Raw genomic sequence first — 21,980 nt, forward strand, 5'->3', positions numbered from 1 at the left:
ATATGATTACGACACTCAAAAGTTCGTTGCCAGAAAAAAAAATGTAAAGAACTCTGACATGGGCCCTCTCGGGACTATTGATCCAATTTTATTTCCGATACAGTTATGGTACATGTGCTGCTACTTTGATGTTCATGAAAAAATGAATGTCCCGACCTAGTTCGAATATTTGTTTACTTCCGTTGACATTATATATAGACTATTGAAACAAAAGAGTACAAAAGCCAAAAAAAATAAATAATTGATTCGTTTTTTTTTGGGAGCAACTATTCATTCGTTAACTACTGTATTTGACAAATAGTAAAAAAGAAGCATTTTCATACGTTATCTCGCCATCCAATCATCAAAAAATGTAATTAAATATATATAGAAACGTAGTTAATAAAAAAAGTAGTAGCTATATAACCAGGGTGTAATAATTAATGAAAAAAGTCTTAAAATCAAGTCTTAATAAAACCATAAAAATACATATTGTGAATGCATATATATTGAACTTTTCGATAATTCCAACATGATGTTCTTCTTCTTTCCAACATAAGGTAAGCTTTATATTCGATCCTCTTCATTTGTGTTCCTCTTTCCGAACATAGCTCAAAAGGGTAATTCTCAACAAAAAAAAACATAGCTCAAAAGGTTTCATATAAAACCCTTGTTTTTTTTATTATTGGATTCTTTTTTTAAACTTCGATACATTTACAACACATTTGATGGGTGACTTCATGGTCCAATATTTTTAATCTGAGAGACAAAGATAATGAATAATGATCCATACTTCTAGTTTTTCTTTTGCTAAAATCCATACTTTTAGTTGTACATTTTTCATAAAGATCAAGATTCTGGTCAGAGATGGATTGTAACTGACTCCGAAGCGTTGATACAGGTTCTTGATCAGACCAAGATTCTGGTTAAATAAAAAGGCGGTTTGAATTAGAGTGTTTTTGTCCTGAGAAATGGAGACTGGTCAGACAGAAGAGATGGACATCGAATTCTTGTCTTCCATGTGGCCCGAAGACGTTGGAACCCAAGCAGACAACCGGTTCAGCATCGAGAAACCCGCCGGTGATTCAGACACCTTAAAAGAAGTTGACATCGCTGAGAAACGCACCATGGCTGATTTAAAACGCTTACCAGAACTCATGAACATGACTGACCAAGGCTCTTCTCAACTCAACAACCTTGTGAAACAGTGGGAGTACAAGCAGGACCACGAGGTTAAGCTATTAAGAGAAGAGCTCAAGATTCTCACTAAACAAAGAGAAGAAGCAGAGGCCAAAGAGCTAAATATCATAGAGGAGCATAACTTCGAGACTAAAGAGCCTGAGAACGTTCCGGTTTTGGACGATACTAACGATTTGTACCGCAGGTTTAAGCACAACAAAAGGGTTGAGATCGGTGAGGAGTTTGATACGGTTGCGTACTGGAAACAGAAGGCGTTGAGTTTGGAGAAGATGCTTGAAGCGAGTACCGAGAGAGAGAGGAGGTTGATTGAGAAGCTGAACGAGAGTTTGAAGACTATGGAGAGTCACTCAGCACCGGTTGAAGAGTTGACTCAGAATCTCAAAAGAGCTGAAGGTTTCCTGCACTTCATACTTCAGAATGCTCCTATTGTTATGGGACATCAAGATAAAGATCTACGTTACTTGTTCATATACAACAAGTTTCCTTCCTTACGAGAACAGGTAAAATAAAGATGTTTCTTCTTTGTTCTGTATTCTAAAAATCGACTTATGCACCTCTGCCTAGACGGCAAATCGTCCATATCGGTTTATGTGTTTGTTTCATATCGGTTTAAATGGTTCTAAACCGACTAAAATCAGTTTAAATAGGGTTAAATTGATTTAAATTGGTTTAGATCTGTCAAATCAACCAATAATGTTAGTGTGAATCTACAAGTTTATCTAATTTCTTATTTTTGTATGTCTAATTCTTATTATTTTGTCCAGGTATAATTACTTTAAAAATAAAATATCTAATATAGATATAAAATATATAAAATAAATCAATTTGTTAACACCTAGTCATGCTTAGACCCCGAATAATACGATTAGCCGCTAATCGGCCTATACAGATCACCTAGTTATCGTCTAACGATTTTTTAAACATCGGTTTTGTCAGATAATTGATCATTCTCATGAGAATGTGTTTCTTATGTCTCAGGACATTTTGGGGAAAACAGACGTGGAGATATTCCAGGGAGTTGGAGTTAAAGAGTCTGAAGATTTCAAGAGAGAGGTTCTTGAAACGGGAAAAGCTTCAAAGAAAGAGATCACATTCGAAACAGAATTGTTTGGATCAAAGACGTTTTTGATATACGTTGAGCCTGTTTACAACAAAGCTCGTGAGAAAATCGGTATTAACCACATGGGGATGGAAGTAACTGATCAGGTAAAGAAGAGAGAGAAAATGGTTAAACTTAGAGAAGACAAAGCAGTGAGAAAGGCCATGGAATCAGAACTGAACAAGACCATCCACATTACAGTGTTAAAATTGTGCCACGGAATGAATTTTCTTCTGCTTTTTGTTGCTATGTTTTTCATTCATATTCTCCATGAATTTACGCATTTGAAACTTCGAAGTCAAGAGTAGCTGTAAAAGGAGTTACAGATTAAACTAAACTTATCTACAAATAGGTCCAGTTCAATTATGAGAGACATTGCACCTAGCCTAATTATGATATATATTTGTTTTGTTGGTCCACCAGTATAATATTTCACGTAAAAAGATCCTAGTTGAAGTAATTGTAAATATAAAAATAAAAGCAATGTTGCTAGTACATATGAAATTACTGTGATGGTATGGAATCCCGGAGTTATGTTACCCACTTTGAATTGTCTTTCGGAAAACCATCCATGCAAAAAAAAAAAAAATTATCCATGCAAAAACTTTAGTGATTGGAGCTTATGATTACGTCACTCAAAAGTTCGTTGTCAGAAAACAAATGTAAAGAACTGTGTCATGGGCCCTTCTCAGGACTAGTTCTCTAATTTTAGTTTAATCTTTTCAATAATGGAACCAATAGTATGAAATAATTGTAATGGACTTGCACCTGGAGACTGGAGTAATACAAATCCATTGTACGAAACTATTGAAACACGAATTGTATGGTACAATATAACGATATCAAACCTTGATTTAAGTTTGTCAATGTATGCTTATCTTATCATCCAGCATATTTTTTTTTTTCCTTTTGGGGAAGCTAAGACATAAAGATTCATGGACAACATTTTCACTCGGATATTATTTTAAATTTAACTAATATAATGTTGTTGAAAGTATTGGTCATATTTAACTAATATACTATATTCTGTTTTAGTTGTCAACAAAAAGTTTCTAAAACATGTAACCATGTTAATCTTAGGTGGATTATGTCTGTCGTTCAAAAAAAAAAAGTGGATTATGTCTAACGAGATAAAATTGTTTTTCTTTACAATGAGATATAGTTGTTTAGAGATTGTAATTATAGACAAGACATTAGTGCAATTTCTCTGATATTTACTTTGATGTGTTCACTTTCTTAAATTCAGGATCACATTACACATATGAAAAGTAGTACTCCGTAATTATAATTAGGAAGAAAGCTTGGTCATGCTTTAATCGAGGGTTAAACTAAATTAATAAACACATCCGCTAATTAAGGATTGGTGTCTCCATCCAGTTAATTTCTCCACATTCTCGTCTTTTTCCACATTCGTAAAATACTAATATAGCATTATCTTAATCCTCAACGACCGTCCATTTTGGCGCGAGAGGAAACAAAACACAGTCAGAATTTGAAATGGAACTACACCACGTGTTTGTCAATGATACTTCCACTTGTCAACTAGAGAATGACGTGGTGCATGTGGCTCTCACATGTTATGTAACTAGCAACTACGGGACGGGACAAAAGTTAAAACAAAAGCCCCCGAGCGCCGTCCAGATCGGGGGAGGAAGACTAGACCCAGAAATGGCTTAGCTGTTTTACTTATTAATTTAATTTAATTTAATTTAAAAGACCATTTCATTCAATAATTCGGATTATTTATTTCTTATGTACAATTTGTTAATTTTATAATATTAAATTTAACTATATAGAAATGTGATTGATTTACACAACTAACCATTACAGTTGTTGTCGCGCTATTGAACTGTGACGATTGGGCCTTTTATTTATTGTTATAAAATTTGTTGTTCTTCTTTAGTGTACAAGATTCAAATGATTGATCATACTTTACAACTGAAATTGAACTGACGAATATAGTTTTAAGATTTGATGATTATTATTATATTTCCGATACATTGTGGTACATGTGCTGCTGCTTTGATGTTCATTGAAACATGAATGTCCCGACCGACCTAATTCGAATATTTGTGTACTTTCATTGACATTCTATAGACTATAGAACACACACATGATTAGCTTTTTTTTTTCTTTTGGAAAGAGTGTACAAAAACCAAGAAAACAAATGATTAATTCGTTATTTATTGTATTGACAACTGGGAAATAAAAAAAAAAAGGCAATTTCTTATAGTATTCCCACCATTCAATCATAAAATGCTTAGTAGCCAAAAACAAACATGTTAACTTATATCATCGCTGTATTATCCGGGTGTAATAATTAATGAAAAAAAGTCTTATAAATATCATACTGTGAATGCATAGTATTGAACTTTTTCGATAAATCCATCTTGACGATCATGAAGTGTACAGAGAGGATTGGTCTTGTAACGGCCAAAATAAAACTTTTTTAATTCTATAATCTTTCGTGCAAAAAAAAAAGTCTTAATAAAAACATAAATTAGTGACAAAAGCAGTAGTCCACTGTGACCATTTAAAAGCCAAGTTGAGTTGTTGGTGAAACTAATGGTGGAGTAGTGGAACACCCATTCTGATTATAGCCAACGGCAATTCTATACTCCATTAATTTGATCGAGTAGTCTATTATTGGATAATCAACAAAAACTGGCAATTAATTTAGTGAAAGTTGCTATAACTATTGGATCATTAACAAAATTTGGCAATTAATTTAATGAAAGTTGCTAAAATTGTGAACTAATGGTCATTATAGCACTTTTAACGCGCCAATATGTAGACGGTTTAACGACTAATGTAGTCTGTTATTGAAGCCAGGAGTTCTCGTTACTCATAAAATCACAATGGAACCATTACAAGGAAGTGATCATATTATGTTGTTTAAAAGCGAGCCCTTAATTACGTCGGAGTGTGACGTCGACGCGCCGTTTTGAGGTATAAAAACGCAAGAAAGAAAAAAAACAGAGTAACTAGAAAGAAGAACAGAGCTGTGGAAATGTGAGACAGATCGAAACGTGTTAATTTCTCTGTCATTCGAGTACTTGGATTCGGTCTCAGAAAGAAAACAAACGTGCACACACACAGAGAGAGAAAAAAAGAGAGAGAGAGAGAGAGAGAGAGTCGCCATTAGAATACTCGAGTGAAAAAAAACAGAGAGAGAGAGAGAGAGACAGAACAGAACAGAGGAATATAATATACATTGACCTCTCTGTCTTAAGGGGCAAGCACATGGCTCTCTCTCCTCTTCTCCGTAAAATCGCGTATTTTTTTTAATTTTATCCTATCTTTCACAATTCACATGCACCCTCTCTTCTCTTCATTGGTTAATTAATCTTCCCAATGCTCATCATTTGAAGTTTATTTACTCTACCCAGGAGACTCTCTTCAGATCTATTTACTGTTCATTCTTCTTCCTTCTTTCTCTGTTAATCTCCCAGTGATCGGAGCCGGTGAAGGTTAGCTTTTTTTTTTCTTCTTTCCCGGCTGCTTTTGCAATTTGTGTTTCTTTTTCCGATCATAGCTCAAAACTCAAAAGGTTTCATCTTTATTAAAACCCAGTTCCTTAGTTTTTGATTATTCCACTTTTTTTTTCTAACTTCTTTACGTTTATTACATGTTTGATAGGTGACTTTATGATCCAATATTTCAATTCGAATATTAGTACATTTTTCATAAATATCAAGATTCTGGTCGGAGATGGATTGTACTGACTAATGTCTGAAACGTTGATACAGGTTCTTGATCAGACCAAGATTCTGTCTAAATAAAAAAGCTGTTTTGAGTTAAGAGTGTTTTTGTTCTTTTTTGATAAAAAGAAAAAACTCTGATCAAATGGTCTGCGAGATGGAGACTGATCAGACCGAAGAGATGGACATCGAAGTCTTGTCATCCATGTGGCCAGAAGATGTCGGAACCCAAGCAGACAACAACCAGTTCAACGTCGAGAAACCCGCGGGAGATTCAGACACCTTAAAAGAAGTCGACATCGCCGAGAAACGCACCATGGCGGATCTAAAACGCTTACCCGAACTCATGAACACGACAGACCAAGGCACCTCTCAGCTAACCAACCTAGTGAAACAATGGGAGTATATGCAAGACCACGCGGTTAAGCTACTACGAGAAGAGCTCAAAATCCTCACCAAACAAAGAGAAGAAGCCGAAGCCAAAGAGCTAAAGATCATAGAAGAGCATAACTTCGAGAGCCAAGAGCCTGAGAACGTTCCTGTTTTGGATGATACGAGCCATTTGTTCCGAAGGTTTAAGCACAAGAAACGTGATGCGTTGATCGGTAGCAAAAGGGTTGAGATCGACGAGGAGTTTGACACGGTTGCATACTGGAAACAGAAGGCGTTGAGTTTGGAGAAGATGCTTGAAGCGAGTACCGAGAGAGAGAGGAGGTTGATTGAGAAGCTGAACGAGAGTTTGAAGACTATGGAGAGTCACTCTGCACCGGTTGAAGAGTTGACTCAGAATCTCAAGAGAGCTGAAGGGTTCTTGCATTTCATACTTCAGAATGCACCTATTGTTATGGGACATCAAGATAAAGATCTGCGTTACTTGTTCATCTACAACAAGTTTCCTACCTTAAGAGAGCAGGTAAGAGTTCTTCTTTGTTCTGGATTAGGCATCGATGTCCAGTTTTCGGTTTGGGTATTTTGGTTTTGGATTTTTTCGGTTCTAGAGATTTAAAACGGTTTGGTTATTTACAAAATACGGGTCAGTTTCAGTTCGGTTATTTAGGCTCGATTTGGATAGCAAAGTTGAGAACCAGCTAATATCTGATTTTTTTTTGATCCGGTTCGGTTCCGATTTTTCAGATAATTTTGGATTATATTGATAAAAATGTCGGATAATTTGGATTTTAGGTTAAATATCGAGTACTTCGAATTATTCGGATAAAAATATCAGATGATTTTAAATATTTCGAGTAAAAAATATTCGGGTAATTTGAAATTTTGGATCATTATGTTTATAAATAGTATGTTTAGGATATTTGGTTATTTAAAACTAAATATACTTAATGCTTTAGATATAGAATTTGTATTTTAAAATTTTGGATACCCAGGAGTTTTAGAGATATAATATCCGTCCGGTTATTTATGAATTTTGGTTTGGTTCCGGTTATTTCAGTTTGGTATGGTTTTGTTCTTCGGATCCGGATTGATGATTCTCATGAGAAAGTGTGTCTGAGTCAAACATGTGTTTCTTACTACTGTCTCAGGACATTTTGGGGAAGACAGACGTGGAGATATTCCATGGAGGTGGAGTGAAAGAGTCTGAAGATTTCAAGAGAGAGGTTCTTGAGAAAGGCAAAGCTTCAAAGAGAGAGATCACATTTGAGACAGAGTTATTCGGATCAAAGACGTTTTTGATATACGTTGAGCCTGTTTACAACAAAGCTCGTGAGAAAATCGGTATCAACTACATGGGAATGGAAGTAACTGATCAGGTGAGGAAGAGAGAAAAAATGGCTAAACTTAGAGAAGACAATGCAGTGAGAAAAGCAATGGAATCAGAGCTGAACAAGACCATTCACATTACAGAGGAGACAATGAGAGCTAAGCAGATGTTAGCTACAATGTCACATGAGATAAGATCACCGTTGTCAGGAGTAGTGGGAATGGCTGAGATACTTTCTACTACAAAGTTGGATAAGGAGCAAAGACAGTTGTTGACTGTTATGATGTCTTCTGGAGATTTGGTGCTTCAGTTGATTAATGATATTCTTGATCTCTCCAAGGTTGAATCAGGTAAGATAACAATGTTTTTTTTTTTCAAATTGTGTTTCCCATCTTTTTCAGATTCTTGATGACATGTTTTGTGTGTTTTTTTAAGGTGTGATGAGACTAGAAGCTACCAAGTTTAGACCAAGAGAAGTGGTGAAGCATGTGCTTCAGACAGCTGCTGCGTCACTGAAAAAGGACTTGACATTGGAAGGAAACATTACAGATGAAGTTCCTATAGAGGTTAACACACAAACAACACATTGTCTGAAAAGAGTTAACGTGGCAAAGTCATTGTAATCTAACTTTTTTTTTAATGTTTAGGTAGTTGGAGATGTTCTAAGGGTTCGGCAGATTCTCACCAACTTGATCAGCAACGCTATTAAGTTTACACATGAAGGAAAGGTTGGGATCAAACTCAAAGTGATATCAGAACCATCCTTTGCGAGTGGTATGGAGCTAAACGCAGACGCTGAAGAACAAAACGGTTTGACTGAGACAGAGACTTCGGTTTGGATCCGCTGTGACGTTTATGATACTGGAATTGGAATCCCAGGCAAGTTCAAGAACCTCGAAAAGAACAAAACTCAAGCTAAGCTATTAGACCTGCTGTTATTACCCCAACCTGTCGAACCGAACCGAAAAGTCCGATTTTCAGTTAGTTCGGTTAGAAGATTCGATTCAGTTAGGAAACTAAAAAATATTTGGTTTCGGTTTGGTTCATTAACCGGTTAGTTCGTTTTTTAAAAAAAGAAAAAATACCAAACAGTACTAATTTCAACCAAAATTCCAACCGAACTAACCAAAATCTGAACCGATTAACTGACCCGAACTAACCGAAGAAACCGAACCCGCAGGCGTATAAGCTATAGTTATTAAATATTAACCATGTCCATGTTTTGGTGTTTCTTTGTGCAGAAAAAGCACTTCCTTGTTTGTTCAAGAAGTACATGCAAGCAAGCGCTGATCACGCTCGCAAATACGGTGGAACTGGTCTCGGTCTCGCCATTTGTAAACAGCTGGTAAACTAATCTTCACATTACACAACACAGGTTTTAAAACTATTCATCACAGTAGAGGCAAACCATTCTGTTGTTTGTTTAACAGGTTGAGTTGATGGGAGGTCAACTTACAGTGACAAGCCAGGTCAGCGCCGGTTCAACGTTCACGTTCATATTACCGTACAAAGTTGCAACATCAGATGATCATTCGGATGATCAAGATTTCTCTGACATGGTGGATCATCACCAACCAGAACCAGACGACACAACCGAAGGATATTTCCAGTTTAAACCGCTTCTTGGTTCTATATATTCTAATGGAGGACCGGTCATAGGCAATAATAACTTCTTACCTCATAAAGTCATGCTCACTAGCCCTCTTAAACTCGTCAACGGCTTTGTAGCCGAACCTTCTAACAACACTGGACAAAGTGAGACGACTCAGGTTGAAAACAATGGTTACATGGATGAAACCTGTTATGGTCCATGTCTCTCTAAGGAAACAGAATCTTGTAGCAGTTCACAAGCTAGCTCAGGAGGTGGAACATTAGAAATGGAGTCAGAGCTTACAGTTTCATCTCGTAGGGAAGAGGAAACAACATCAAAGCAGCCAAAGATTTTGCTAGTGGAAGATAATAAAATCAACATCATGGTTGCAAAGTCTATGATGAAGCAGTTAGGCTATACCTTTGATATTGCTAATAATGGAGTTGAAGCCATAAACGCCATTAAAGACTCCAGCTATGATTTGGTGCTAATGGTAAGTCAATTCTCTAAAGATCCAAAAACTCAAAATCCTTTTCAACTTACTTAATTTGAGTTCACACTTCACAGGATGTGTGCATGCCAGTTCTGGATGGTTTAAAAGCTACGAGACTGATCCGTTCATATGAAGAATCTGGGAAGTGGGATGCTGCAATAGAAGCTGGAGTAGATATAAAGATATCAGAGAATGAACAAGCTTGTGTGCATTCCACAAACCGGCTGCCTATAATAGCGGTTAGTACTTCTTCATCACATAGATCTCTTAGGTCTGGGAATTTTAGGTATCAGTTCGGCTAAGATATTTCGGGTTAGGGTCTAGAGGATCAATTTACTATCTGACCTATTTTTGGTTCGGGTTTGGATATAGCTCGAGTAGTTTCGGGTTCAGATTCGGTTCGTTTCGGATAGTATAGCCACTAATCCGGAAAATTTCTGGGAAAATCAGTTTCCGTTTAATTTTCGTTTCAGGTATAGAAATATAGGAACCATTCACATGTTTGAGGGTTTCGGTCGGTTCTAGTTTCGGTTATTTCGGTTCGGATCTTAGGTCCCGGTTTTTTTTTGCACTGAACTATGGATACATACCTTGAAAAAATTTTGAAGAGTAAAATGCGTTGTGGAATTTTGCAGATGACGGCAAATACATTAGCAGAGAGCTCAGAAGAATGTTATGCAAATGGTATGGACTCTTTTATTTCAAAACCTGTAACGTTGCAAAAACTAAAAGAGTGTCTACGACAGTATCTGCACTGAGATTTTCAGAGTTTTGGTATAGATTAAGTGTATGTGTTGTGTATAAAAGGTGTTAGGAAAAAAGTTTTGGAGAGCTGAGCTATACAAAGTTAGCTTGCTCTCTTAGAGATTGTACAGTTTATCAATAAAAAAAGCTTGTCTTCTTTATTTATCTTGATTTCGGTTGGCTGTAACCAAACTACCAAAGACTCCCAATGGGATCGTCATGTTCACAACGCTGCGAGTTCCATATATAAAACCGGGCCTCAAGATTATCCCTGTAGTACAATATTAACCAAAACCTCATATATATAGTCAAATCCAAATGTAGGATAACTATTAATATGGTTTGGGTTGATTTTATGCTAATTATAGAAAGTTGAAAGAACCAGAATTAGAAAAAAGCTAAACCAATGGCGCATGTACAGAATTCAACACGTGACTCACGTGGTTTGATAAAAACCATCAGCGGCCTAGTTTGTGTTTCTTGGACTAGAATTCAAATTGGGCTTCCATAGGCCCATTGTTTCTCGTGTTAAGCGGAGTAAGGATGAATCTACTCCTGCTGCCAAACAGCAGCTTAAACATTTCAATGGGAGAAGAAGAGTGAGATTTGGGATCACAGTAAAATCAGTCGACAGTAGCTGCTTCTCAAATCTCAACCGATCCGTTCTGAGATCGAAAGGAAGCTTCGATTATCGTCTTTGATGGCGAAGGAGCAAATCTTGAGGCCTTGGTTTCTGGATCTCGTACCGGCTTTGGTTATCCTGCTCGCCGCAGCTCATGTCATCGCCTTGGTACTTTCTCGTGATCTTAATATCTCTTTTGTACGCTCTATTCTCTAATCGTTGATCCTCTTGTGTGTTGGTAGGGTTACTGGATTTACAGATTGGCGACTGATCGTCGAGCTCAGAGTCAGAGAGGAAAGTTTCACTGAGGAAACCGTCGAGAGTAGGTTTCGTAAGCTGCATAGTTCCATAAACTGGCGGGTTTTGCTTCCGATCTGATGTTTGTAGCTTAAGATGTCGTTAGGTGGATGGATCATATATCTGTTTACACCTATGCTTGTAGCTTCTCTCGACTTTTTATGCAATTTTTTGTTTGTTTGTTTTAAATAGATTTTGTAACGATTTTCATTGTTTTGTTTCACTACACCGTTGTATTTTGATGTCTGCAGCCAGTAAATTTGAAACGAATTCTCTGTGCTTAATGGTTTAATTTGAGTTCTTGAGCTCCATTCAGCGTCAAAGACTATTGTTGTCATCATGTGATAGTTTTCCATAAAGAAGATGGAAATAGTTTGCATGCTAGATCAGCTTCACTAACTCTAAGTCTCTGTCTATGTTTTAACATGTATTAAGTAAAGGATTGAACACAATGAAGGGATTCTTTAATTCATTCTTAGGTTCTGGTTTGTTCTTTTTTTGGATTTATTAGTCTGTTCATCTATTCTCATTGAAAAATAAAGCTGAGATTCTTTGCGTCCTACCTTGCTGATCTCTACTACTATAATAAATCATTGAATAGATGGTTTCATATGCCAGGTATCCTTCAGTGGTGTTTCACAAATAGTCTGCGGGTAAGGCCAATATAGATGTTTCTCCAGTTGTGTTCATCAAGACAGAGTTGTAGTCTAATCTCTATAGTTACTGACATTTAAGGATCCCGCTGCAAGATGTAACCATGAGTGGAAAACTGTCTTGGAAAACCATTTTATATTTGCTGTGTAGTCATCATTTAAATAACTACGTATCAAATCATGACAGGTTTAGGAGAGCTAATTAACTTCACACAAAAACCAAACCTTTTCCTTGGTGTGCTTATAAATTCAAGTTCATTAAATTTTCCTTTGTCCTGTTTATTTCCTTTTGTAGAATGTAGTTTTTTTTAATTTTAAATGCGTCATGCGTGAGGTTTATGATTCATCCGTTAATTGGCCAAATTGATGATCTTTTATCCATGTATACTTCACATGGTGACTCCAATGCGTGTATCAGCTAATGGTCGGTGGATATACCGATTTGTTCTCGTATCCAACTATAAGTTTTCCACTTGCTTGTCACTGTACCTACAAATATTTATCCGTTAACGCTTTCTTTACGCGTAACTTTGTTGGTGACTTCGGAGGCAACTTTTGTGATGAAAAGCAACCAAAAGTACAGAGAGCAAGAGTATATAATAACACAATACTATATGCAAATCATTGATTTACAGCTACAAATGGCATTTCCACCAACTATTAAGCTTTTATTTTCGTGTATAAATATTAAAAAGTTAATAATAATAACTCGACAAAAGTTGTTCGTGCCTGCTGCCAAGTGCAATAATTATGAATTAGTTGGTTTAACATGTGGTTGCACCATTAATTCCAAATGAATGCAATTATTTACCAATTGAAAACATGAAACTGAATAAATAAAATTAAAAAAAGAATCATAAGAAGAAACACACAAATCTCTAATTTTTGTTGATGAGAGTAAAAATAATATCTCCCACCGCGTTGATTTTTTTTTTTTTTTCCGTCGAAAGGTTTTTAATATTAAAAATGGGCCAAGCCCAATACAAATAAAAAAACAAACAAAAGCCCAATAGAAACAAAGGGGCAAACACGCTTCTCAACTGGGCCACACATTCCGGCCCAACTTGAAGAAAACCCTAACCCTTCACGCGATTGACTTCGCCGCCTCGCATCCCAGCATCTCTGCTGCTTGGACACGTGTTGCCATCCTCGCCGTCGAGGATACACGTGTTGCGAGGACACCACGTCACCACCGCTTCGCGTTTTCGTCGGAGATCCAAACATCCCATCTTCCGACCACCCCGGAACTCAAAAGCTCCGACAATCTTCTTCCGACCATCCCATCTTTGGGTCTCTAAAAACCGGAGGTAATCAATCGCCGCGGCGAGATCTCCTCCAACACCGTTCACCACAGACCCTCAAGAAGAGACGTCGCATGCATCGCCACTCTTTCCGCCGGAGAACTTTCCTCTCCTCCGACGACCCACAACCAACCGAATCATAATAAAACCAGGATAAAACCAAAACCCTAAAAGATAAGGGACCTAAACCGACAGCGTAGGGCTATGTGAGCCCCTACCCTCCGGAGCCAAAACCGGCGAAGACGGAGCAGAGAAAGCCTCCCCTTCCCGGGAACTAGAACCGGCGGCGGCGAAGCTGAAGAAGCCTCCACCTCCCGGAGAAACAAACCACTGACACATGCAAGCCTCTCTTCTCACGCCGTTAGCCACCACGCGACCGCGTCTTCCCTCCACGCGAGGAGACCACCGATGAGTGATGATTCCAATCCAGAGCTCCGACAAAGCAAATCGGTGAGGCGCGACGAAGAAGAGGTTAAAAGCAACCTCTTTGAACAAGAATAAGGATTCCGGCGACGGCACGGACGCTCACGCGCCGGCCGTACGCCGGAGAGAAATCTCAGATCTCCTTTCTCTCTCCTTTCTCTCTCCTTTCTCTCTCTTGATCTTGCATCCAGCTTGTTCACTCTCTCCCACCGCGTTGATTATTCAAGTAATTTATCGGGAATTATATCATATGGTTAGTCATTAACTAAGAAAAACACATGAAATACAGATAAGCCAAGGACACTATTGGAATTTTCTTATAAAACTCCAAAGCCATTTCAAGCCCCTTTTATTTTGTCACACCACACAAGTCGCCCTTTGGTAGAGAGAGAGAGAAAGGCCAACGACCACAGATAACAAACCCATACCATAACACCATGAGCCCCTCCAAGCAGCGACATCTTCGCAGCTCCACCGGCGATACCAAGTCAAAACCGTTAAGATCCGCCTCCTCCTCCGCCACACCGGAGTGGATCGCAGAAGCAATCAACGGCGGCTCCCTCCGCCGCGTAGATCCCGAAACAGGCACCGACGGCTGGGCTTCACCTCCCGGCGACGTCTTCTCCCTCCGCTCCGACTCCTACTTAACCAAAAAACAAAAATCCCCCGCCGGAGATTACCTCCTCTCTCCCGCGGGAATGGACTGGCTCAAATCAACCTCGAAACTCGAAAACGTCCTCGCGCGTCCCGATAACCGCGTGGCGCACGCGCTCAGAAAAGCTCAATCACGCGGCCAATCTCTCAAGTCCTTCATCTTCGCCGTGAACCTCCAGATCCCGGGGAAAGACCACCACAGCGCGGTGTTCTACTTCGCCGCGGAGGAGCCGATCCCCTCCGGATCGCTCCTCCACCGGTTTATAAACGGCGACGACTCGTTCCGGAACCAGAGGTTCAAGATCGTGAACCGGATCGTGAAAGGGCCATGGGTGGTTAAAGCGGCCGTTGGGAACTACGGCGCGTGCCTTCTAGGGAAGGCGCTGACGTGCAATTACCACAGAGGCGATAACTACTTCGAGATCGACGTCGATATATGCAGCTCGGCGATCGCGACGGCGATTCTGCGGCTGGCGCTGGGGTACGTGACGAGCGTGACGATCGATATGGGGTTTTTGGCGGAGGCGCAGACGGAGGAGGAGCTGCCGGAGAGGTTGATCGGAGCTGTGAGGGTTTGTCAGATGGAAATGTCGTCGGCGTTTGTGGTCGACGCGCCGCCGCCTCAGCAACTGGCGTCGCAGCCGTGTAGAACGTTGAGTTTGGCGAAAGTTAACCACGACGAGGACGAGGATTGACGATTTTGAATTCGAGTACGGACAATTCACCAAACCAGAGGTCAATGCGTAACTGAGTGTATAATCTAATATCCAAGAATCTGAAACAGTTTTCATCGAGCTCCAGTCAAATCTATGTTACATGAGATATTTTGGAGGATGTTGTAAATAATTTTTATTTTTACTGAGAATTTTTTATGGTACATTAATGAAAATAAATTGAAATTCGAGGGTTCTTTTTGATAATAGTCCACTTTCCTCGGAAGAAAAAGCGTGTGATGATGTTTTATAGTCGTGGGGGAAGAAGATTCGTCACTATTATGTGAAAAGCGAAAATGTTGAAAACTTGGCGATATTTTCACCTCGAAATCCAAAAAGAAAAGAAAAGTGTAAATAAGATGTATGTATGTTGGGCTGATTGATTGTTTGGGCTTTGACGGCTGAGAGCTGAAAACCATGCATGTATGTTGGGCTGTATAATAATCTACTCTGTGATGACTTTCGCAGTGCATCATATCGATAAAACCGAACCTGCACATAGGGTTGAACATTTTATCTTGACCCGTAGCCGAACTTGATCGAACCGAAATAGTAAAATACCCAAACGAGTATTAAATTAAAAAAATTAAATATACAAATAACCAAATATATGTATAATTAATTTCATATTTGTAATTTACATCTATCATTTTATTCAAAATATTTATAATGATGATGCACATGATTTAAAAATCAGATAATATACATATAATTGCAGATAAAATGATTTGTTATTCATTTAAAATGTATATCAAACTTCTTATTTCATATATTCACAAAAAAATTATTTAGAGCCTCAAAACAATAACTATATTACTTTTTTCTATTTTTAAAATGGTAACCTATTAAAACTTAGAAATCAATTAAGTAAATGGTAAATTTTGAAGTTAAAAACTCGAGCAATGAAAATTTTGAATTTTTTTTTCTAAAATCAAAATATATGAACTCAACTAACGGTAGGTAACTGAACCGGCTTGATATGTAAAAATATCATAACCCGATATGATATGTAAAATATCTGAATCTAGATTCCAATACTAAAATACCCAAAAAATTGTAATATTCGATCAAAACTCGAACGAATATCCGAACGTCAAATAAACTCCAGCATTGTTGAAATGCCTCTAACAGCGGAATAAACGAATCCAAGATCCGGATAATAGTTGTATCCGGGTCAAAAAAACCTCCGAACCCAATTTAAAGAAACGGGTTTGGACTGTGGGAATAAAAGTATTTTTCTTTTCTTTTATCTCTGTTTAAAAAAGTATTTGGACGGAAACATCTGATTAAGGATCGGATCTAGGTCTCTACTTCTTCCCCGATTTCTCTCTATAGCTCGTCGATCGAAGAAGTAACGTAAATGGACAAAGGCAAAGCAGTGATGGGTGCTGGTCGGAGATGGGCCGTAGATTTCTCGGACCAATCTACCGTTCCATCTTCCCGGGACATCCTCGATCCACCTGGCTTCTCTCGTGCTTCTCCCGAACAGGTATTGAATTTGAATTTGAATTTGAATTAATTTGATAAATTTGTACGGGGAATTGACTACTGGGTTATCGATTGATTTCGTTGTTTTCAGGATGATTCAGCAACGAGCCGCCAAAAGAAAGACGCTGAAGCTACTTGGAAACTTCAGGTACTTTTAATGTCTAATCTGAAAGTCAGTAGTTGTCTTAAATCGTACGGAATCGATCATGGTCACTGCTAGAGTATCTTAAAAGCCATTGACTTTGAAGTGTTGTAGACCTTTTACATAAGAATTATCCTTTTTTTTTTCTATCTCTCATTGTTCAAATTTGCTTATAGATGATGTGGGTATAGTTTTTTTAACAAAAAAGTTTTTTTTTTTTGCTTGATGAATGAGCAGAAAGCATGGGAAGTAGCGCAGTCACCGTTTAAGAATCTGATGATGATGGGTTTCATGATGTGGATGGCTGGAAACACTGTTCACCTCTTTAGCATTGGTATTACTTTCTCTGCTCTTTGGCAGCCTCTCAGCGCCCTCCAGAGCGTTGGAAAGAGTAAGCAAACAAGTTTTGATCATTTGAGTTTATAACTTGGTTTGTGACTATAAGTCCAGAGTCTTGCATCCTTACGTTGTTTTCTCTTTTTTTTGTTTCCAGTTTTTGAGCCATTCAAGGATAACAAGGTGGAACTACTTATGCCCAAACTGGTGTTTCTTGCCCTTAACCTTGGAGGGTTAGCTTTGGGTATCTGGAAGGTGATAAAATTTTTATCCTTCCCTCATCGTTGCTTCTTTCCCCTTTAAGAAAGTGTGAAGTTCTGGTTTCTCATATAAACAAATTTAACTTTTTCTCAGCTCAACACTTTGGGGCTTCTTCCAACACATGCATCAGATTGGGTTTCATCTCTACCCCCTCCTCAGGTTTGTAATTTTTATCTGCAGCAGAATCTTTTGCTCAGTCGTTTCAATTCATCATCTCTAAGCTGGACACATCATGTTTCCTCTATTTCTTTTTGCAGGAGGTTGAACACTCTGGCGGAGGATTTGCTTTCCACTGATGAGCATATGACTCTTTGAGATAATTACGAAAGATACTTAAGTGATTTGTTCAATCCTATATCATGAGGGGAAGATTCATGTGGACCTTCTCATCTTTTGATCTTCTTGTAGCATTTTCAAAACTCTGAAACCATAGCTTTTTCACTTTTGAGTTTTGATGTTCTTTGCTCATCATAACTATGAATTGTATTATTGGCATTTAAGTTACCTGTTTCCCAGCTTTTTAGACAGGTAACATTCATACTGTTCGGAAACATTATACACATCCGTAAGTTCTCTCCCTTACTGTTACACCAACAGAAGTTTAATATCTCATCCGCATCATCTTCTGGCTCGTTCTTTATCAGAACATCGATTCAAGATCAGAATCTGGACCGAGGAAACTGAAACAAAGCGTAGTCAGTCTCAGTATATTCCCAAACTCGTGTCTGGTGACACAAAAAGAGTGAAGAACATACCCTCCACTCCATTTAGAAGCAAGCTGTCCAAATCTATCATAGAAAGTGCTTTTAAAAGTTCGAGTTTGATCATCATGAAACATTTTAAATTTGATTTGCTTCCATCTTTTTGAATCATAATATAAATATTATGTAACACATACATGCAAAGATTATAAAAATGTGTGTTATTAGACAAATCAAACAGAATACACTATTGTAACGTTCACATATAGTAAAACCCTCTTGTTCTGCAACAATGTAGATCTAAACTGCAGCAAAACCATTTTGAAAGAAGATTAAACAATAATCACCTTTCCTTCTTTGTTCCTTAATCATCATCACTGTCTTCATCCTTCTCTAATCGATCTTAACCGAGGAATAGATGAGCCTTGTGAACCAGAGACAAGCATAGAACCCTATCGTTCCCGTGAGCACAAAAAATGCGCAAGACGCGATGAGCATGTACCCAAAGTAAAGCATCGCCGAGACCAGTTTTGTGATCTGAAGCTTTGTGTGAAAGTAAAACGCGGCGTAGAGGAATAGATACAGAGCTGATGAGCCTGATGTTAGGTACGATCTCCACCACCACAGGTAATCCTCACTGCAAAGCTGGAAGTAGCAGAGTACCACTGTTATCTCGGCGCAAGTGACGATGAGGATCACAAAGACGAGGAAGAGGAATCCGAAGATGTAGTAGAACTGGTTGAGCCATATGGATGTGAGGATGAAGAAGAGCTCGATGAAGACTGCACCAAACGGTAAGATTCCACCAATGAGGATTGAGAAAACCGGGTTCATGTACCAAGCTTGCTCTGGGATTTGCCTTGGGATTTTGTTGGTTTTCACTGGGTCATCAACCGCTGGTTTCTTGAAACCAAGGTAAGCCCCAACAAAGACAAGAGGAACCGAGATGCCAAACCAGAGGAAGATCAAGGCGAACATAGTTCCGAAGGGGACAGCACCAGATGACTTTTGTCCCCAGATGAGAGCGTTTAGGACAAAGAAGATGGAGGAGACAACTGCAGGGAACAAGAAGGCTGTCCTGAAGGCGATTCTCTTCCACTCTGTTCCTTTGAACATTTTGTAGAGACGTGAAGAAGCGTAACCAGCAAAGAGTCCCATGAAGACCCAGAGCAGAAGCATGGCCGTCATCAGACCACCCCGGTTCGAAGGGGAGAGGAACCCGAGCATGGCGAAGATCATTGTGACAAAAACCATGCCTAAACATTGGACCCCTGTACCAACATAGACGCAGAGCAGATCTGAATTGGTTGGAATCCTGAAAACATCACCATGGACAAGCTTCCATCCTGTCTCTTCTTGAGCTTCTTCTTGAGTCTCAAGCTCGTTGTATCGTGAGATGTCACGGTAAAGGGTCCTCAGCATTATCATCGCCACCATACCAGACAGGAACAGGACGATCATCAGAGAATTGACGATAGAGAACCAGTGAATTTGGTTATCATTCATCAGAAGATAAGCATCCCATCTAGATGCCCACTTCACTTCACTTTCCTGAACAGAAGCAGCAGCAGGAAATCAGAAAAATACTGAGAACAAGAACCATTTTATTTAAGACACAAATCACAGATTATTTTTTTTATATATATAAAAAGAACTTGCCTGGAAATCAACATCGTATGTGAAGATAATTTCCTTCTTTGGTTCAACCTCTTGAGGGGTTAAGGAGCTAACGACCAGGCGTTTTGTGTGAGGATCACAGGTCGTCAGACGAGTCTTTTCACTCCACTTTCCATCGTATTCATGCTTAATACTGCAAATCAAGGGCTAAACAATCAGTACAAAAGAACAGAGAGGCACAAGAGACAATTCAAATCAGGGACAAGAAACGAACCTGTAAGGTTTGACTTCGAATCCCACAATCCTTGCAGAATCAGTTTGCACATCTCTGTGATATCGGACAGTAAACGCCAAGTGATTGTGTATAAAGAACTTTTGCTCTTTGCTCTGTGCATACAAAAGCCAGTTAAAGAAAATCAAGCTATCTCGAATGCATTTGAAATGCTGTTGACAATCGAAATCTACGTACCCCCGCATACTGGCCTTTAAGACCAACATGATAACCAATCTGATAAACAACATCAGGAGAACCTAGACCTCTATCGACTGGATTCACAAGAGGAAGATTGTCGAGTATCCTAGCACACACAAAAAAAACACCCTTGTAAGAAAACCGACAGAAAGAAACCATGATCTACCTCAAGGAATGCAACAAAAGTTTCTATTTTTTGGGTCTTACATGTTGACACGGTACTCATCATCAATCTTTTCTTTGAAGGCTTTGGCTGTCTTCTCATCAAGAGTGACCCGGCAGAGAACATTGCACATCTGTGCCTCCCGCATTTTAAACTGCACTTGTTTCAACCCCACAAAGATTAGAGATAAATCACAGACCGATCATTTAAAATGCAATAGAGACACAAACCGAATAAGGAGCATTTTCAATACGGTCACCACGAAGCACTTCTCCAAGATTCTCAGTACTATCAACAATCTTCTTAGGTTGACAAAAAGGAAGCGAGTAGTACGAGTACGGAAGCTGAGTCTTGATGGAGGTTAGTTTATTCACTTTAACCTTCAGCTCATCACCCTGCAAACCAAATTTTAATATGATTCCATCACTATCCGACTAATTTAGTATACTCTCACTAAGATTCGTAATATGATACAGCTCGCCTACAATGCCGACATTGTTCAAAGCATCAGCACAATTCAATTACCACATTCTCTTAAGCAAAAGTCGGTGCATCAGCTTACTAAAGCTTTCTCGCGGATCTAATCCTAAAAGGTAAATCTACACCATACCAATCCCGAGAATTAAGATCGAGGAGATCCAATTCAGATCTAGAACCCTAGGGAGCTCAAATTCGAGCGTTTTACCTTCTCGAAATCCTGAGGAGCGACACCTGGGAGGTAGAAGGAGTGAGCGACATGAACGCAGAGCAGAAGGATCAAGACGATCGCGGATCTAGAGGTTTCTGATATTCTCCGAAGCTCCATATCCATGGCTGTTCCAACAAGGAATAAAATCACTAAGATCTGAAGCTACGCGGCAGTTTGTTTGTTCGTTCTCTTATACGTTTGGAGACGAAGACCCGGTTGTAATGTGGTACAACCCGGTTTACCTCTCCGGTTTGGCTCTTAACTGTTCAGTCCTTATCAACCATTCATCATTCGCCACGTGACTGTAACTATTCATGAAGTCTTTCCGTATGGCCTTAAATAGATGATGCCCACAGCCCACCATCTCATAAACCATGATTAGTTAATTAATCAATCCTTCTTAAGATGTTTTAGCGAATATTTGATATTTTATAGTATAAAGTATTTTATTTATTAAATAATTTTATGGTAAATTTTCTTAAATAAATATTTTAAAGTTTTTGTCACAAAAATATCTTTCAAAAAAAAAAATGACTAAAATAGCTCATTTTTATTTTGAAAATTTTAAATTTTTTTTTTAATTGAAAACTATATCCCAAAACTCCACCTCTTAACTTTAAACTCTAAGTTTAGATTTGTTAATCCTAATAAAACTTATTTTGGTTATTTTTTCCATTGAAATCTATTTTTGTGAAAAAACTTAAAAATGACTATCTTTGAAATTTTTTTTCTCTGATTTCTAATTAATTTTATTGTAAACTTTATAACAAATTATACGTTATAGCGATTTTTTTTCGCTTAAATGATTTATGAACTTAAAAGGTGAGCATTTGTTGCAGAAACACATAACAAAAGCAGATGTAAATACATTTTAGTACAATCGATTGATTAATTAATCATGGTTTATAATACCGTGGGAATCATC

The 21,980-nt window shown here is 38.3% G+C and overlaps 5 protein-coding genes and 1 pseudogene across 5 annotated transcripts; 5 read left to right on the plus strand and 1 right to left on the minus strand.

Moving 5' to 3' along the window:
• Nucleotides 1-906: 906 nt before the first annotated feature.
• Nucleotides 907-2,623, plus strand: LOC106441411 (histidine kinase 5-like). Its single transcript, XM_013883231.3, has 2 exons — nt 907-1,679; nt 2,158-2,623. Exons 1-2 carry the CDS (start codon nt 951-953, stop codon nt 2,584-2,586), a joined length of 1,158 nt encoding a protein of 385 aa, XP_013738685.2. The 5' UTR covers nt 907-950; the 3' UTR covers nt 2,587-2,623.
• A 1,787-nt stretch (nt 2,624-4,410) lies between these two features.
• LOC106443070 lies at nt 4,411-10,696 on the plus strand (annotated as a pseudogene).
• A 382-nt stretch (nt 10,697-11,078) lies between these two features.
• On the plus strand, nt 11,079-12,362 carry LOC106443069. The gene is made up of 3 exons (XM_013884673.3): nt 11,079-11,314; nt 11,389-11,468; nt 12,062-12,362. The coding sequence occupies exons 1-2, from the start codon at nt 11,225-11,227 to the stop codon at nt 11,452-11,454; spliced, it is 156 nt and encodes a 51-aa protein (XP_013740127.1). The 5' UTR covers nt 11,079-11,224; the 3' UTR covers nt 11,455-11,468; nt 12,062-12,362.
• A 1,725-nt stretch (nt 12,363-14,087) lies between these two features.
• Nucleotides 14,088-15,383, plus strand: LOC106430191 (protein ENHANCED DISEASE RESISTANCE 2-like). The gene has a single exon (XM_013870963.3). The coding sequence runs from the start codon at nt 14,258-14,260 to the stop codon at nt 15,167-15,169; it is 912 nt and encodes a 303-aa protein (XP_013726417.2). The 5' UTR covers nt 14,088-14,257; the 3' UTR covers nt 15,170-15,383.
• Nucleotides 15,384-16,386: 1,003 nt separating this feature from the next.
• LOC106430172 (ER membrane protein complex subunit 4-like) lies at nt 16,387-17,941 on the plus strand. Its single transcript, XM_048769426.1, has 6 exons — nt 16,387-16,676; nt 16,767-16,823; nt 17,055-17,208; nt 17,311-17,408; nt 17,508-17,573; nt 17,672-17,941. The coding sequence occupies exons 1-6, from the start codon at nt 16,548-16,550 to the stop codon at nt 17,708-17,710; spliced, it is 543 nt and encodes a 180-aa protein (XP_048625383.1). The 5' UTR covers nt 16,387-16,547; the 3' UTR covers nt 17,711-17,941.
• Nucleotides 17,942-18,319: 378 nt separating this feature from the next.
• On the minus strand, nt 18,320-21,296 carry LOC106430162 (transmembrane 9 superfamily member 8-like). The gene is made up of 7 exons (XM_013870940.3): nt 21,053-21,296; nt 20,598-20,762; nt 20,412-20,521; nt 20,202-20,310; nt 20,007-20,119; nt 19,775-19,925; nt 18,320-19,666 (listed from the first exon to the last, which is right to left on the minus strand). Exons 1-7 carry the CDS (start codon nt 21,176-21,178, stop codon nt 18,509-18,511), a joined length of 1,932 nt encoding a protein of 643 aa, XP_013726394.2. The 5' UTR covers nt 21,179-21,296; the 3' UTR covers nt 18,320-18,508.
• Nucleotides 21,297-21,980: the final 684 nt, after the last annotated feature.

The sequence above is a fragment of the Brassica napus genome, chromosome A3 (assembly GCF_020379485.1).
Source record: "Brassica napus cultivar Da-Ae chromosome A3, Da-Ae, whole genome shotgun sequence".
Classification (NCBI taxonomy): Eukaryota; Viridiplantae; Streptophyta; class Magnoliopsida; order Brassicales; family Brassicaceae; genus Brassica; species Brassica napus.